The 16,999-nt window shown below is 33.4% G+C and overlaps 1 protein-coding gene across 2 annotated transcripts; it reads left to right on the forward strand.

Moving 5' to 3' along the window:
- Positions 1 to 5,390: 5,390 nt before the first annotated feature.
- LOC18097047 (respiratory burst oxidase homolog protein A) lies at positions 5,391 to 13,755 on the forward strand. 2 transcript variants are annotated; one of them, XM_006385715.3, is made up of 14 exons: positions 5,392 to 6,558; positions 6,799 to 6,958; positions 7,367 to 7,415; positions 7,912 to 8,025; positions 9,394 to 9,816; positions 10,592 to 10,978; positions 11,064 to 11,159; positions 11,295 to 11,410; positions 11,784 to 11,951; positions 12,060 to 12,219; positions 12,327 to 12,524; positions 12,613 to 12,741; positions 12,915 to 12,993; positions 13,081 to 13,755. In XM_006385715.3, the coding sequence occupies exons 1-14, from the start codon at positions 5,901 to 5,903 to the stop codon at positions 13,188 to 13,190; spliced, it is 2,847 nt and encodes a 948-aa protein (XP_006385777.3). In that variant the 5' UTR covers positions 5,392 to 5,900; the 3' UTR covers positions 13,191 to 13,755. The 2 variants fall into 2 exon arrangements, with proteins under 2 accessions (XP_024453810.2, XP_006385777.3); XM_024598042.2 differs by lacking the exon at positions 9,394 to 9,816 and having other exon boundaries at positions 5,391 to 6,558.
- Positions 13,756 to 16,999: the final 3,244 nt, after the last annotated feature.

The following is a 16,999-nucleotide window of genomic DNA, read 5'->3' on the forward strand; positions in this document are numbered from 1 at the left end:
TAAATGGCGGCACAACTTGCAGGCCAAGCCTCCATGTCTCATGCTTTCTAGATCATATTGCTCAATGTATTCATCTCCAGTGCAAGCATGCCACGACAAAACCAGAAGCGTTGGGTGGCTGCTGGGGAGAGATTTCAAATTATTTTCTTCTGGTGGGTGAGCTCCTCGTGGCTTATCATGAGGTGGACAATCTCCCAATCATGTGTCGCAATTAGCATTAATTTGATGCACAAAGAAAAATCTGCCTCGACGAACTTTCCATTTAAAATATATTAATTAATTTAGCTGTTTGTTTGGTTCATTTTGTGTCAAGCAGCTATGAATATGGTGAGCTCCTAACTAGAGGTTGGTGGATGCTGTGTTGGGCGAGCGGACAATTTTTTTTTGATTTTGCTTGGGGATATCTTATGGTACAAGTTACTTGATTTGGCCAGGGGAGGATTTTCTGGTTCTGATTTCAAGAAAAACGAGGGGAAAATGACTCGAGGTTCTTCCTAACTTGCCTTTATTTATTAAAAATGACCAAAACAGTGTTTGACCATATTAAAATACAGTCCGGTTGGACTTTAATAGACTTTTCATCTCTTAATTGGTTTACATTTTTTTCCCCCTGTGTCTTCATTCGTTTGAGCTCGTTTACATTTCCCTTATCTTTTTAAATAGCTTTTGTTTTTTTAGCATTGAACACTATATATTAATAAGGATTTCAAATTTTAGTTTTGTAAGAGTTAAAATAATATATTTTTTATTTATAAAAATTTATTTCTTATTTGTTTTGCATGTAAAAAATTCATTTCACAACAATTTTAACCAAACACATATTTTTTAAAAATATATTTTTTAAAATATAATAAAAACTAAATACAGTTAGAATAAATATCTAAAAGACTCTAGACAATCTAAAATAATGATAAAAAAGATATTTATTTAATTAAAACTTCTTTATCCTATTAATACAATTTCTTTTTCAAACAATTTGTTTGCAAGGATGTTTATTTTATTAATAAAAAATTATTAGAATCATAAAAGTAAATTTCAATAAAAAAAATTATTGTTCTCATTATTATGATGTAGAAGTTTTAAAAAATATAAGAATAATACACTAAAATCTTCTGGAGTATAATTTCTATGCAATCATGTCATAAAAAAAAACATTGTGCAAAAAAATCAAAAAACAAAATTTAAGGAAAATCATAAAAGAATGTATAAAGAAACAATTGATAATTTTATAAAAAAATCTTATTGAAAAACTAAATATAAATTGGATAGTATTTAATAAAATAATATTTTTAAGATATAAATTGTTTTAAGATAGTATTTAATAAATTGGATAGTATTTAATAAAAGCTATTGACAGTAGAATGACAGGTTCCACACCATATAAGAGGCAACGCAATCGCTATTTAAAATGTATATGTGCATCTCACACACTAGCATATACAATGCACATATCAATAATTTTTTGAAATTTAATATTATTTAATTATGATTAAAATACAATAATACCCTTAATAAAATAAAAAATAAAAAAATTAATTTGAAAAGACATAAATATTTCTTGACATAAAGCTTTTATCCTATTGACTTGAAAGGAATTTAAGTAATCTTACTATACATTCAAATATAAAAAAGTGAAAATATCCCTAGATTAAAGGCATATATATTTAGGTTTCTAAAGATATTTTAGTATTTTTATTGTTTATATAAAACAAAAGGATCCTATTAACCTCCTAAGGTAGGACAAATGATATTTGATTGAGGTGCAAAATAGTAATTTCATGGTGAAATATATCTTATGCTACAGTAAATTAAAATTTTCCAATATCCTTCCGTTTTAATTTAATTGTTTTTACTACAGACGATATGTTTAACTTTAGAATGTCAACTGACGCCCCTCAATTTTCAGAATATTAATCCTCTATAGCTAGCTATTCCATTTTCAGAATATTAATCCTCGATATCAGTGCAGGTTCTTCATATTGAAGCATTTTAATTTTAAATATTCTATATTTTATTTATTTATTATTGAAAAGTATTTTTATTTATTGTTTTTAATATTATTTTTATGTTAATTATACTCTGACTGTTATTTTTTTTTTTAATATTACAACTACAAAGGATTATTTGAATACATTAAATATGAATTGATTTATGATTTTATATTATATCAATTAGATCATGGACAAATTTGTGATAGAAAAATCAACCTCATCACGAGGTTTATTTTGCTGGTTGCCATATGAAGCTGATAGCAAATCGACGCCTCCTAACCATAGCAAGATCACAAAACATTGATTTTTCAAGCGGTCCATTTGGAAAACTAAATGTAGCTTTCGAATCTAACAGCATATCATCAGGGGTAGACTGAACATGTGGAGAGGTACAGAGTTGAGACTTCATAAGCCCTCTATATCCCTTGCTAATTTGATTGATTGTTGCCTTGACAAACCTATCACCTTCTAGCATTCTACATTTATAGATCCTTCAAGATTCTAGCTATGGCTAGCTAGGCACAAACCTTTCTAAAAGATCAAATGCCCTTGGAACGATTTAGTGATAGGGGTATTTTAGTTTTTTTATACGGTTTCTTATTAAAGAATTGATGGGAGGGAGGTGTATGTCTTTTTTCTAATTAGAAGTATATTAAAACAATTTAATTATTCCCCAAGTTAAAATTTGTTAAACTTCCGGAAAAAGGTATTTTTATTTTTTTATTTTTTAAAATACAGTAAAATAATAGTTTTACCCTTAAAAGTTGAAACATACATCCGAGCCTTTTGATCTTTTCACTTGGTTTTTTTATTACCAGTTTCATGGAAGATAATTTGATTTTCTTACATTTATTCAATACTATTTAAATGGAAAAAGCTACTTGCGCGTGAAAGGAGCCCGTGCACTTCGGACGGCGTCTCCCGATAACCAAAAATATCATTTCACTGTGTCATTGGAAGTGCCGCAGCTTCCTCTTGCTGTTGGTGTAGCGCTTGTTGGCGGTGGTGGAGCCGTTTGTTGTCTATAAATTTTTTTTTTATTTTCTCTCTTCTCCTTATAAAATTATAGTTTGGTTCTCTTTATTATTGATATTTCAACTTCAGTTCTTATTCTTTTGATTTTTAATTTTTGTTCTTGACTTTTTTGTAAAAGTTTTATTTGTTTTCAATTTCATCTTTTAAATTTGTCATGTAATTTTTTTTTTAATTTGATCCTTATTCTTTTGATTTCTATTTTTTTCTTTGTCCCTTTTTAAAGGTTTTATTGGTTTTTAATTTCATCATTCAATCTAAATTTATGGTATATTATTTTTTTCCAATTTGTTCCTCATTCTTTTGGTTTTTTTTTGTCCTTATGTTAAAGTTATTTTTCTTTTCAATTTTACCCTCCAATAAAAAATTTATAATTGCCCTTTAATTTTGATTTTTATCTTTATTTTTTTAATTGCTATTTTTTGTTTTGGATCATTTTGTGTAATTGATTTTTATTTTATTTTATCCCTTAGTGTTTTGATTTGCTAGGGATTGGGCTTCAAGGTTTTGTCATATATGGTGTTTCTAGTCTAATAATTTAGATCACGAGTTTGAAAAGTTAATGGAGTTGACATCTTTTTTTTGAATTATTTTCTTTTTGATTTCATCATTCGATGTTATTTTTTTTTTAAAAAAATTAACTATATGGTTTCTTTGATTTCTTTTCTATCAGGTTATCTCGATCTCATGACCTTAGATGCGGGTTTGGTAGGCTAACCCAAACTAACTCAACCTCTATTTCCCAGGTAACATGTCTATTGTGCTAACTTGGGGGTTGACTCAGACTAATTTTTTGTGTTTTTTTTACCTAAATTTATCCTTCCATATTTAATTTGCTAAAAATTGAATCACACTATTTTTCTGCTCTTGAAAGAGGGTTTTTTCCCCTAAGTTATTATTATGCAACAAAAATATAAAAATAAGATTAAAGTTAAATAAATAAATAAATAACTGAAAAACCCCCGCTGAATCTACTCTGTTAATTTGACCAATCCAAGCTCCTGGAAACCATGCAATATTTTTTATTTTAAAGATAAATTAGTCATGTTATTATGCAATAAAAATATAAAAAAAATTAATTTATCTCATTTAATTTAAAAATACAAATTAAATCATGTGAAAAAATTATTTTATCTGTAAATTTGTTTTTCTTTGACTGTCACTATATATATATATATATATAAACGTCATTGTAGCATAGCGATACACAGTATAATGATTATTGTTCCACGATGAAACACCGAGTACTTTAGTTTTTTTTAATAATTGATCAATTGCATACACACTTGCATGAGCTAGTCTATTAATTATTGTGGTGTGGCTGAATCATTTTTTTTTCCCGCTTAAGAGTGGATGGTAAACCATCTCCATCTTCACGGCGGATTCGCGATAATAAATTATAAATGAATCTAATAGCATACCTTCTTCTTCTTCTTTTTAATTTTTAATTTTTTTTTATCTAAACGGAGATATATATTAATTATTATTCATTTGAAATACCATATTTATCCTTCCAGTTGTTAATTAGGTATGCCTCACGTCAAATTTACGAACTAATTAAGATTAATTTTCATGTGAGTGAAACTGTGCGACTCTGTAAGATTAATTAAGAGATAATTGTGAGTCGGTAGGCTCGAAATTCAAGCATTATATTGGTTAAAGGTCATGATCACATATAAGATGATGTTCTACTGTGTACAGAAGAAAGAAAAATTGTGGCCCAGTAGGGTTTTTCACCACTTAGAGGCCATCACACGAATTGTTGCCAACATTTGCCAATCATGTTGAGATTATTCAAGCTGGCAAAATCTGAAGTTTTGAAGAGGCGAACGGATGGAGGTAATTCTATGCAATTAAATATTCTGCAGAAATTAGAGAGTTATGGTGGGATTGCCGTTCTTACTATCAGCAACATCACAAAAATATATGCTTTGGAAAAGACAGGCTACAATTTCTTAAACAATCGAAGATTGGTCTCATTGTTTGTTTGTTTGTTTGTTTGTTGGATTTTACAGAAAAGCAACATCTTTCCTTCACTTTAGTACGAAGTTGAGTGGAATTTTAAACCTATTTCACTTGAATCAAGACAGATAACTGCCCTATCAAACTATTATTACCACCAACAAATCAAGAGGATTAAATAATATTTTCCCAAATTTTAATATATTTTCTCTCAATTATCTTTTATCTTTGACGAACATTCTCAACTAGTACTGTAAGAAAACAAAATTCCCCGGGCTTAGGTGAAGTTGACTCTAAAACGATCCCCAAGATTGAAAGCCTAAAAAACCCACAAACATGGAATATTTATTATTATTATTATTACTACTATCTCTTAATCGTTATAGCTCCACAGCATCTTTCCTTTTCCTCTTTAATTTCTCCGAGTATAAACGCGTTATGCGAAAAACTAACTCATCACAAAAGCAGAAAAGAAGACTACTACTGCTACTAGCTATAGCCACTGCTCGAAGGAGAATGACAGAACCATTGCTAGCTAAGTGGTCACAGAGCACTCAAAAAACACAATCCTATCTCTGTATATAGATACTCTTTCCCTCTTGGCCCTTTGCATCTCTAGTCCTTTTTTTACACACACCCACAGGATTATTAAACCTTTGTCTTTTTCTTGCCTTTTTTTGTTCTTCAAAGTTTATTTGTCCAGAGAGATCTTTTTTTTCCTCCTTAATCTTCTCTCTCTAGAATAGCTGCAGAAAACAAAGTAAAACTCCGCGTGTTTATGTCTTTTCCATTAGATCCCCAACGCGTTCTTCGACGACGACTAGAAATACCAACATTTCTTCTTCTCCTCCACTTCCTTAAGACTTCATCACTGATCCTTCCGCATTCTCACTGAAATTCCATTTCACCAAATCAATGAGAGGTTCATTGCCTAAACACGAGCGGCGATGGGCCTCAGACACGGTTCCCGGCAATGCAACGATGAGCGCCGGGACATCTCCGGGAACTGAGTCCGGCGAGGAGTTTGTTGAGGTAACACTTGATTTACAAGATGACAACACTATCGTCCTTCGCAGAGTTGAGCCAGCAACATCTACGGTTATCAACATCGATGATGTTTCTTTTACTCCCGGTGGTTCGGTGTCTGCCGGAGCTGTAACGCCGGTCTCAAGATCGCCGACGATCAGGCGGAGTTCGTCGAATAAGATTTTGCAATTTTCTCAAGAGTTAAAAGCTGAAGCTGTAGCCAAAGCTAAGCAGTTTTCGCAAGAGTTGAAAGCAGAGTTAAGGAGGTTTTCTTGGACTCATGGACAGGCTGCTCGAGTGTTATCAGCTTCGGGAAATAGCGGCGGCGGTTTTGAGTCAGCTTTAGCTGCTCGTGCTTTGAGAAAGCAGCGAGCGCAGCTGGACCGGAGTCGGTCTGGTGCGCATAAAGCTTTGCGTGGATTGAGATTTATAAGTAATAACAGTGCAAAAACAAATGGGGTTGATGCATGGAGTGAAGTTCAAAGCAATTTCGAAAAACTTGCTAAAGATGGTTATCTTTACAGGGCCGATTTTGCACAATGCATTGGTTTGATTCTACTCTTACTCCTATTTTCCTACTGGTTTTAGTAGTAGCTGTCTCCGCACCACCTTTCATGTTACCGAGTTTAGATTATTATTATTATTATTACTGCTACATTTAGACAATTATAGATAAAAAGAAGAAGAAAAAAAGTAAGCGCAGCAAGAATATTGAAGATTCAGTTGTTAAGTAGTCATAATGTCTTGTAAATTAATTATTGAAATAAATGCTGTTGTGCTTTTAAAGGAATGGAAAATTCGAAGGAATTTGCTGTGGAGCTTTTTGATGCTTTGGGGAGGAGGAGGAGATTGAAGGTGGACAAGATTAGTCGAGATGAGCTTCACGAGTTTTGGTCACAAATTACCGATCAAAGCTTTGATTCTCGACTCCAGATCTTCTTTGATATGTACGCATCGTCGTTACATTTATTATGGGCTCTACTATAACTAAACTAAATTAACGACTTCTTTAATTCCCTAGTTAACCCGTCACTTTTCTTCTTCTTCTTCTTCTTTTAAAAAAGAAAAAAGCTTAACTGAGATCAGGCAAAGCAAGGAAATTGAGTTTATATATACTCCACCGAACAGAGACGATCAGAGGACAAGAGTGTCTTTTCATCTGAGCCCCAATTATTGAAAATGTGATTAAACAACATTGACTTATTATCTTGGCCCCCTCTGAGATGGCATCTATGAACGAGTCGGCATAATTTTAAATAGATGAGCAAACCTAATCAAATTAAAGTAGGTTCACTGATTTAGTATTTAAGTTGTTTTAAGTAAACTCTTTTTGTTGTTGTTATATGTGTTTACAGGGTGGACAAGAACGAAGATGGTAGGATCACCGAAGAAGAAGTGAAAGAGGTATCCAGATTAATTAATAAATCATTAGCTTATCTCTTTCAAAAATCCATTTTATTTTTCTCTCTTAAAGTGTTTAGTTTTAATTTAACGTGCATGAATTAGCCAGCACTCTGTCAGGTCCTCCTTGCAGACATAAAATAAGAGCTGACCTTTCCAGGGCTAGAGAAATTAAATCCAAAATGACCCCTTGATTATATCAGAACTATTGCCCTATCTCTTTAATTGTAAAATAAAATAAGATTCGGCCCTATATCAATAATCGCTGAGGATTCGGTGACCATAAATTCTTGGAGGATCTAAAACTAACCACTCCAAACACGAACCCCTTTTTTTCTTAATCTCTGACGCAATTCCCATGTCAACAAGCATCTTTAACTTGAAGGGAAAAATGTTTAATACGGGGGGGGGGGGGGGGGGGGCGCTTTTGGAGCAAAAGTCTTTAATTTGCGCGATAAATCTGTTTATTAATTTGTATTTTCTTTACATAAATTGGTAGATTATCATGCTAAGTGCTTCTGCAAATAAGTTATCGAGATTAAAAGAACAGGCAGAGGAATATGCAGCTTTAATCATGGAAGAGTTGGACCCTGAAAGACTTGGCTACATCGAGGTGGGTCCTCTTGAGTTTTAATTTCATATATATATATTTTTTCTTTTATTTTTAACATGCATGCTGGATACTTTACAGTGATTCTAGAAGGAGTTAGGTGGGCTTAATATAATATTCATCTTTAATATTGTTTCATTTTCATTTCAGTTCCCATCATTAGCTAAATAAATTTGTTTAACCAGAGTCAAATTGATCACTTGTCTAGTTTCGGGTCATAATTACAATCTTAATAGGAAAATAATAAAATTAAATAAAAAATTAAAGACAGGAACAGCATTTGCGTTAGACTTCTTCTTCTTCCTCTTCCAAAGTCCATTGTTAGGCAACAAAGCCTAACAGATCAACTTACCAAATCTTGATGCTTCACAGCGTTGTTGTTGAAACGCGCAAGAAGAAAGAATGAGACAGGAAGAGGAGAAAAAAAGTTTATTTTTTATTATTATTATTATTATTATTTTTTTATAGATGGCGTAACTAATAATTTGGTTAAGTAAGATTATTTATGTTTTCAATGTGTTGTCATTCCTCTAATCTTCAAAATCCAGCAAATTAAATCATCTAGGTGGTGGCCCAGTAGTAAGAGCTTGGGATCAAGAGGTTTGCTTCCTCTGTGGTCTCAGGTTCGAGCCCTGTGGTTGCTCATATGATGACCGACCACTGGAGGCTTACATGGTCGTTAACTTCAGGGCCCGTGGGATTAGTCGAGGTGCGCGCAAGCTGACCCGGACACCCACGTTAAATTAAAAAAAAAAATCCAGCAAATTAACCTTGTAGATTTTTGCAAGCCCAATTTCTATCCCTGAACCTTTATCATTTCAAATTATCACCTCTTGTTTGAATTCAAAGAAATACCTAAAAAAATATTATTCCCTAATTTAAAGTGTCTTGGTGACCAATACTCTTATTCCCAATAAAACATCATTTTAAGATATGAAGTAAATATTATTTTTTAAAATATTTTTTACTTGTAAACATATTAAAATAATATTTTTTTTATCTTTTTAAATTTATTTTTGACATTAACACATTAAAATAATAAAAATACATTAAAAAATTATTTTTTAATTTTTTTTCAAAATTTAATAGAAAATAGGTTCACCTCGAGCCCCAAACAAGGTTTAATTCCATAATTGATAATTTGAAAATCATTCCTGCCACAGTTGACCTGAGAAACATAGATGGATACCCGAGTGGACTAACGGTGTTTGCCTCGAATAATGCTTGGCCTTCACTCATACATTATGCATTACGCGTGTTGCATTGCGCATCAGTTGGCACGATCCATCTTCTCTTGTCCCCTAGTAATTCCATTGCTGATGATTTTGTTGCAATCTTGTTTTTCTTTTTGTTGCTGAAAATGATATAAAGATATGGCAACTAGAGACACTTCTTCTACAAAAAGACACGTATCTGAACTACAGTCAAGCTCTAAGCTACACAAGCCAAGCCTTGAGCCAAAATCTACAGGGGCTAAGAAAGAGAAGCCCGATAAGGAGAGTGAGCAAGCGATGTGTATACTTTTTACAGGAGAATTGGAGGAGAATTTGGGTTTTGGCATTATGGGTTATGATAATGATTGGATTATTCACATGGAAATTCTTGCAATACAAGCAAAAAAATGCTTTTCACGTCATGGGTTATTGCCTCCTAACAGCTAAAGGCGCGGCAGAGACATTGAAGTTCAATATGGCTCTAATTCTCTTGCCTGTGTGTAGAAATACTATCACTTGGCTTAGGTCCACAAAGTTGGGTCACTTGGTGCCTTTTGACGACAACATCAACTTTCACAAGGTATACACAAGGTTACCTACCACCTCCTCTTCTTCTCTATATTGCTTTTTTATCACGTTTACGTCCTTTGGGGTCCCTCACGGGAGACTTTCGCTAGAAAGTCAACACATTGGTTGATCTTTAGCCATGAAAAGAGAATAATTTGCGAGCACCCAAACAGTGGTCATCATGAGGGATATTTATCAGATGCGATACGTCAACAGGCAGCAATAGTTGACAACTATTAGGCTTTCATACTCTTCTTTTTTCCCATTAGATAATGTTAATTGTTGACCACAAAAACAAAAGGTGAAGTCCAAAAAAAACGCATGCTGGACCAAAACAAAAAACAAAACTATTTTAGATGTTTTAGTGGTGGTTTTAAAAAAAAAGACAAGAGCTTTACGAAGGTGAAGTACTCATCTATCCATTTATTTCTGGTAAAAATATCATCCTTTAATTTCAAATCCAATAAAACTAAGTCAGTGAACAATTAAGTGTTTTTTCTTTTATCTAAATCATCATTTAAAAGCCATCCTTACGCTAGCTAAGACCCAAATGCCTGTGTCATATAAAACTGAAGAGCAAATTTATAAGAAGCTCATAACTAGCTAGTCCAAAGCTATTTTACCATTGATGAAAGATATATATAACAATAAATAAATTCAAAGAAGCTTAAATGAGTTTATTGCTGTACAAATTGACACCATCTAATTGCAATGGATTGTCTTAGAAGACATTCATTCATTTACTTACGGTAAATTACTTTGATTTAATATTTCTTACATACATGCAGACCATAGCAGCAGCAATTGTAATCGGGGTGATTCTCCATGCTGGAAACCATCTAGCTTGTGATTTTCCAAAGCTTATAAATTCATCTGATGATACCTACGAACAGTATCTGAGAAATGACTTTGGTGGAAAGAAACCTTCATATGCAAAATTGGTTAGAGGGGCTGAAGGTGTGACTGGAATTCTTATGGTGATCAGCATGGCAATTGCATTTACACTTGCTACAAGATGGTTCAGGAGGAGCCTCATTAAGTTTCCAAAACCCTTTGACAGGCTTACTGGATTCAATGCATTCTGGTATTCACACCACTTGTTCGTCATTGTCTACATCTTGCTTATCATCCATGGTGTATTCTTGTATCTCGTGCATAAATGGTACAAAAAGACGGTATGCATCAGAAATCTTTTCCTTATTAGTTTTAACAGCAGCGAGTGTTCGCGAGAGTAAACTGACGGTGATTTCTTGCTTGCAGACATGGATGTATCTTTCTGTTCCAGTTTTACTATATGCAGGAGAAAGGGCCCTCAGGTTTTTTCGTTCTGGCTTCAATACTGTCAGGCTCCTCAAGGTATAAAATCTTGAAGACCTCGGTTTGATCTTTTTGAAAGAGCCGTATAAAGTACTGGAATACTTCTGTAAAGTTGAAGACCAACTGTACTAGATTTTTGTCTATAATAGTATCTTTTTTCTTCCTTACATTCAGGTTGCAATTTATCCTGGAAATGTTCTCACATTGCAAATGTCTAAGCCTCCCCAATTCCGATACAAGAGTGGACAGTATATGTTTGTCCAGTGCCCTGCTGTTTCTCCATTTGAGTGGTAAGTCACTATTAATTTATCAACTCACGTGAAAATACATGTCATTTTCGGTAGTTTACAACACTTTCAGCTGTAGTTCAAAAGATTTTCGGTCGTCAAATACATCCAGGGAAACTGCTAACAAGAAACTTGCTCATCATATGCTTTAAGCTAATGTTATGCTTATTGTCTTTATGAATGCTCGTATTTCGGAGTGATTAATTTCATTAGCTGATGAAAGCTAGTGAGTTTTTTTTGGCAGGAATCAGTGATTGCTTTCTTAAATTCCGTGGTTGTTGATCAATTGATACCACCAATGTGAATTAGTTTCTATGTTCTGATACCTGATTTGCATTGTAACTTAATATGAGCATGCTTTTATTTTTCCACCCAGGCATCCATTTTCAATCACCTCCGCGCCTGGTGATGACTACCTTAGTGTTCACATTCGGCAGCTAGGTGACTGGACTCAAGAACTAAGAAGGGTATTCTCTGAAGCCTGTGAATGTCCCGTGGCCGGTAAGAGTGGACTTCTCAGGGCTGATGAAACAACAAAGAAAATGTACGGAATATGTCTATACTAATTTCCTTTCCTTTTCTCATTCTATTTTCGCCTTTGGATACCGTTTTCTGATTATATTGTTTATGTAACATTCTTCTCTAATGACAGTTTGCCGAAGCTCTTAATAGATGGGCCTTATGGTGCACCAGCACAAGATTACCGCAAGTATGATGTGCTGCTGCTTGTTGGTTTGGGAATTGGAGCAACACCTTTCATCAGCATTCTAAAAGATTTGCTTAATAACATTGTCAAAATGGAGGAGCAGGCAGTAAGTGACAAGAAAACTGACTTTAACTTTCCAATCTACAATAAAATGTCTCTTCATCCACGGTAATCTCTTAAATGCGTAGTCACAAGTCTGATTCTTATTCTCAGGATTTGGTCTCGGATATCAGTAGGACATCAGACCTGAGCATTGGAAGTAATGATAATTCATCCTCTAACAAAGTTTCAACGAAACGTAAAAAGGCTGTAAGGACCACCAATGCTTATTTCTATTGGGTAACAAGGGAGCAGGGCTCTTTTGATTGGTTCAAAGGAGTCATGAATGAAGTTGCAGAGCTTGATCAAAGGGTAATTAATGTCCATTTAAGTAAATTAGAAAGATTTTTCCATTTTGCTTCGTTTCCTTGATTGTTGACTTGTCATTGGACTACTCCAGGGTGTGATTGAGATGCATAATTACTTGACCAGTGTGTATGAGGAAGGAGATGCCCGATCAACCCTCATTACCATGGTCCAAGCCCTAAACCATGCGAAAAACGGTGTGGACATTGTCTCTGGCACCAGGGTAAGACCAATCTTTTTGTTTCAGGCTCCTCGTATGTTCATCTTGTGGGTCCTAGGTTATATCAGCAGGAATTTTCCAAAATTTCTGGCACCTTCAAAGAGATATAAGTTACATTCTCAGCAGGCAAGTGACACCATGCAGTTCTACTAACAAATCCCAAACTTTTTCTTTAGGTGCGAACGCATTTTGCAAGGCCTAATTGGAAAAAGGTTCTTTCTAAATTATGTTCCAAGCACTGTAATGCAAGGATAGGTGAGTGTTCCTTCCAGCCAACATATTTCTTTTCAATAAAGAAACCCATCATTTTGTTCTAATTATATCACTGTGGTTCTGGAGCAGGCGTGTTTTACTGCGGGGCACCTGTCTTGGCCAAGGAATTAAGCAGGCTCTGCTATGAATTCAATCAAAAAGGTTCCACAAAGTTTGAGTTCCACAAGGAGCATTTCTAAGTGATCAGGGGGGTGGTATACATACATAGCGTTTACACCTTTTTTTTCTCAGCAAAACTTCCTCTAACACCCCCGATGCAAAATAAGAAGTTCTGCAATAAGACAATGAAGCTTTTGTACAGTGTTGGGCAGAAAAAGGAAAATGGGGGAGTTAAAAAAAAAAGATAAATAGATATACTGAAATACGTGGTAACATATTAGTAACACCAAGCAGGGCCATAAAAATAATCCTGGCTGGTGAGATTGCTTGAGGTTTCAACGATAAACCTGTGCTAGTTTGGAGGTGGCAAGTGGACGGCATTGCTGAGAGCAAGAGTGGGTTACAGCTGCAATGGAGAGGTTGAGATTATTGAAAAATGATATACATAGTTTCGTTTTGTCTTTTTTCTTATATATATATTTATATATAGTTTCATCGAGTGTTAGGACTTAGGACTGCCATTGTAAAAGTAAATGGGGTCCTAACCTTGCTATTAGAAATAGATTTTCTGTTCGTTGAAACCGTAACACTTGATGGGTGAGTTGATAGCATTTGGATTTAGTATCAGTTCTTGTATTCTACTAATTGCTTTTAGTTCTTTGATGTACTTTTCACTACTTTTCTGGAATTGCATCTACTAACAAAAAGAATGGATGGAGATTAAAATAAAAATAAAAAATAAATTTATTTTTTATTAAAAGATAAAATTAAAAAAAAATTATTAAAAAAACAAAAAAAACAATTAAAAGAATGAGTATCAAAATTGAAATAAAAAATAAAAAATAAAATTATGAATGAAAAGGTGAAATTAAAAAGAAAAAACAATTTAAGAATTAAAAAAAGTTAGTATTAAATTGAAAAAATAATATATTTGAAATTAAATAATAAAATTATAAAAAGCCAAAAAAAAATACTGAAGTTGACATAATAAATAAGAAGATAATTTTAAAATTTTAAATTTTAAATGAGAACGGGGTGTTATAGTACTTAATTAATTTTGTAGCAAAACTATTAAAATCACCTCATACATTTAATTTTATAATACTTTCAACAGCATCAACATATGACTTGCAAAAATCTTAATTTTTTTTTGTAATATATTTCGAAGAATTCTTCGTAATTACACCCCTATTATAAATGGTCTCGCACTGTCTACACATCAGCTTTCAAACCATCCAAATCTAGTTGTTTCAGGCAGGCTCATTTCTCCTCCTGGGGTAGCAGTTGGGCCCATCTGCGTAGTCTCCACGATTTTCATATACTCTGGGTTGGATTAGGCTCTAATATAATTGTAGGCTGTTCTAATCTTGGGCTTTCACTTCGCTCGATCAAAATATTGTCAAGTCTTGGTCCTTTCTTCAAGTAATCTGGGTTTCAAGCCCATAATGAGCTCCGGGCTCTATCAGGCTTTAGAAAGGATCAATATATGATTCTCCCTGGCTACAGGTGTTTTAGAGTTTTAGCAGTATTGTTTTTCATAATGTTTTTTTTTGTTTATAAATATATAAAAATAATATTTTTTATTTTTTAAAATTTATTTTTAATATCATCATGTCAAACGATCTAAAAATAAATATATAATAATTTTTAAAAAAATTGAATTTTAAGCCACAATCCTTTGACTCGACTGCTTGACATAAAGGGTTTTTCTCCTGCATTATTATCATCAAATTTCAATACATATACAAAAAATGCGAGAAAGTTTTGTAAAAATTTAGGTATGGGTGGCTTGTTTAAATTGAGTACAGATTTAAGCTTAAACTGCTGATAAAAAGAAAAGGTAAAATTTTTGTAAGCAAGTTTTTCCTACATTTACATAATGGCGCCTCCACGTCCTAGGACTGCTCCTCCAAGGTTGCTAAAAATTCAACACAGCGGACGGCTCCTCTTTTCCATGCTGCTACTGTATAAAAAGGTGATTCAGCACATACGCATAAGATTATAAGCCTAAAACAAGAGATCCAGTTTCCTAAAAACCCGAAGAAAAAATTAACCCTACTACGTCACCGTCTACAAGCTCAGGAAAAATGTCCCAAGGCAACCAAATTGTTCCTTTTAGCACCAGCTAAATCTCATCGGAAAAGCGACGAAGAGTATGCCACGGTACAACCCAAAGCGTTACGGTAAAAAACAAGCAGCAAATGTTATGCATATTTTCTTGCTTTAATTGTCATCCTGAGTGCAATCAACTTAGTTTTGCACTAATTGTGATGCCAAGAACTCCTGATGTTATATTATGCTTGGTCGCCGTCGAAAATCCAAGTAATGGTAACAGTAAAGTCCTTCCATCCAACATGACACTAGCTGCTGAGTTTAATAACAAGAACACAAAGTTTGGTCTCTTCAAATTTGAGAATACCAGGGCTAGTGTTCTGTATGAGGGCATGGCGGTTGGTGTCTTGGTGAAGCAAAATTAAGCAACGGAGGATTGAAGCAGAGAAATTTACGGGCTGAATATTGTTGTGAATGATAAGTCATCAGATGGGTTAGATTGTCACTTCTATCATAGGTTACAAGCTTGCCTGCAAAACAAGTCATTGTTGATACATAGAACCGTGTGATGCTTAAGTTAATAAATGCATGACGAGTGAAATGTGTGTGGAGCAGGTAGAGTAATGTTGTGTATGAGCTTGAATTACAGCTTTCTTTTTTATGTGGTGACTTATGATATTTATAAATATTAGAGGTAATATAAGTTTACATGGTGCAGAGAAAAAAATAATGGAAAATATTTGTTTTACCATAAAGTTGAGTAATTGGTTAATGTGTCACGTTTGTCATTAGTTAATAGATTGATGCTGGAGAGTAATCCACTGATGAAAAAATGGTCAGATTAGGAGAGCTGGTGTAGGCTGGTTGACAGCGCACCCGAGTTCAATTCCTTTTTTTTTTTTTCTTTCCTAGTAACATCATATCAAGTTCAATTCAGGATTTAGGGTGCAGAAAGTGTACAAATTTACAAATAAATCTTAGTTGTTTTTCCCCTATTGTACTATTTGTATAATTGTTTTGTTGTTTATAAAAGGTTTGGAGAATATATATACATTTTGGAAGTAAATTAATTAATTAATTGTTTTTTGGTAATTCCATATATATACTAGGATTGCTTGGCTAAATCTTCAATTTCCTTTTCGCCATAATTCATTCATTCAAATTTCAATGTTTGAGTAAATTTGATTTGCTGGCATATTCTCAGATACTAAGCTGGAATATAAATCAAAGGGGCACAAAATATTAATCCATAAAAGGATCAGAGGAGAGAGGGCATTCTGAAATATATCTTGAACTTATTTTCATTGAATACATGTTATAATATTATAAGATGTAACATGATGATTTGAAAGCAATTTTTTTCTTGCTTTGATTCTATCTTGAAAGTCGGTCAAAGTCTGTGACACTTTTCTATTCTACTGAATGAAATTTTTATCAATGAATTCTTTGATGTACAATATTATAATAAAAGCTAAATACTGTGAGGAATCATTATAGATTATAGATTAAGAGATTTTTTACTGTATATTATAATAGTGATCTCACTTTTAATTTTTCATTTTTTCATGAGATGTTTCTTTGGCTTTTTTTTTTTTTCCCGGCGAATGAACGGCGCACGCACCATTAAGGAGGCGCATGTGACGCTTTCTAGTGATCAAATCTGGTAATCCACTGTCTTACTGGATGCGCAGCTATAACTTCTTTCATTTGGTGTGACGCGTGTAGATAAATAATAGTTGGATTGCCGTCGGTGATCGATTGTTTACGTTTTTTCTTTCTTTTCTCTCTCATGACAACTAAAGTACACGACTATTCTTTTTTATTTATTTTTTTGTCA

Source organism: Populus trichocarpa, chromosome 3, assembly GCF_000002775.5.
Source record: "Populus trichocarpa isolate Nisqually-1 chromosome 3, P.trichocarpa_v4.1, whole genome shotgun sequence".
Taxonomy (NCBI): Eukaryota; Viridiplantae; Streptophyta; class Magnoliopsida; order Malpighiales; family Salicaceae; genus Populus; species Populus trichocarpa.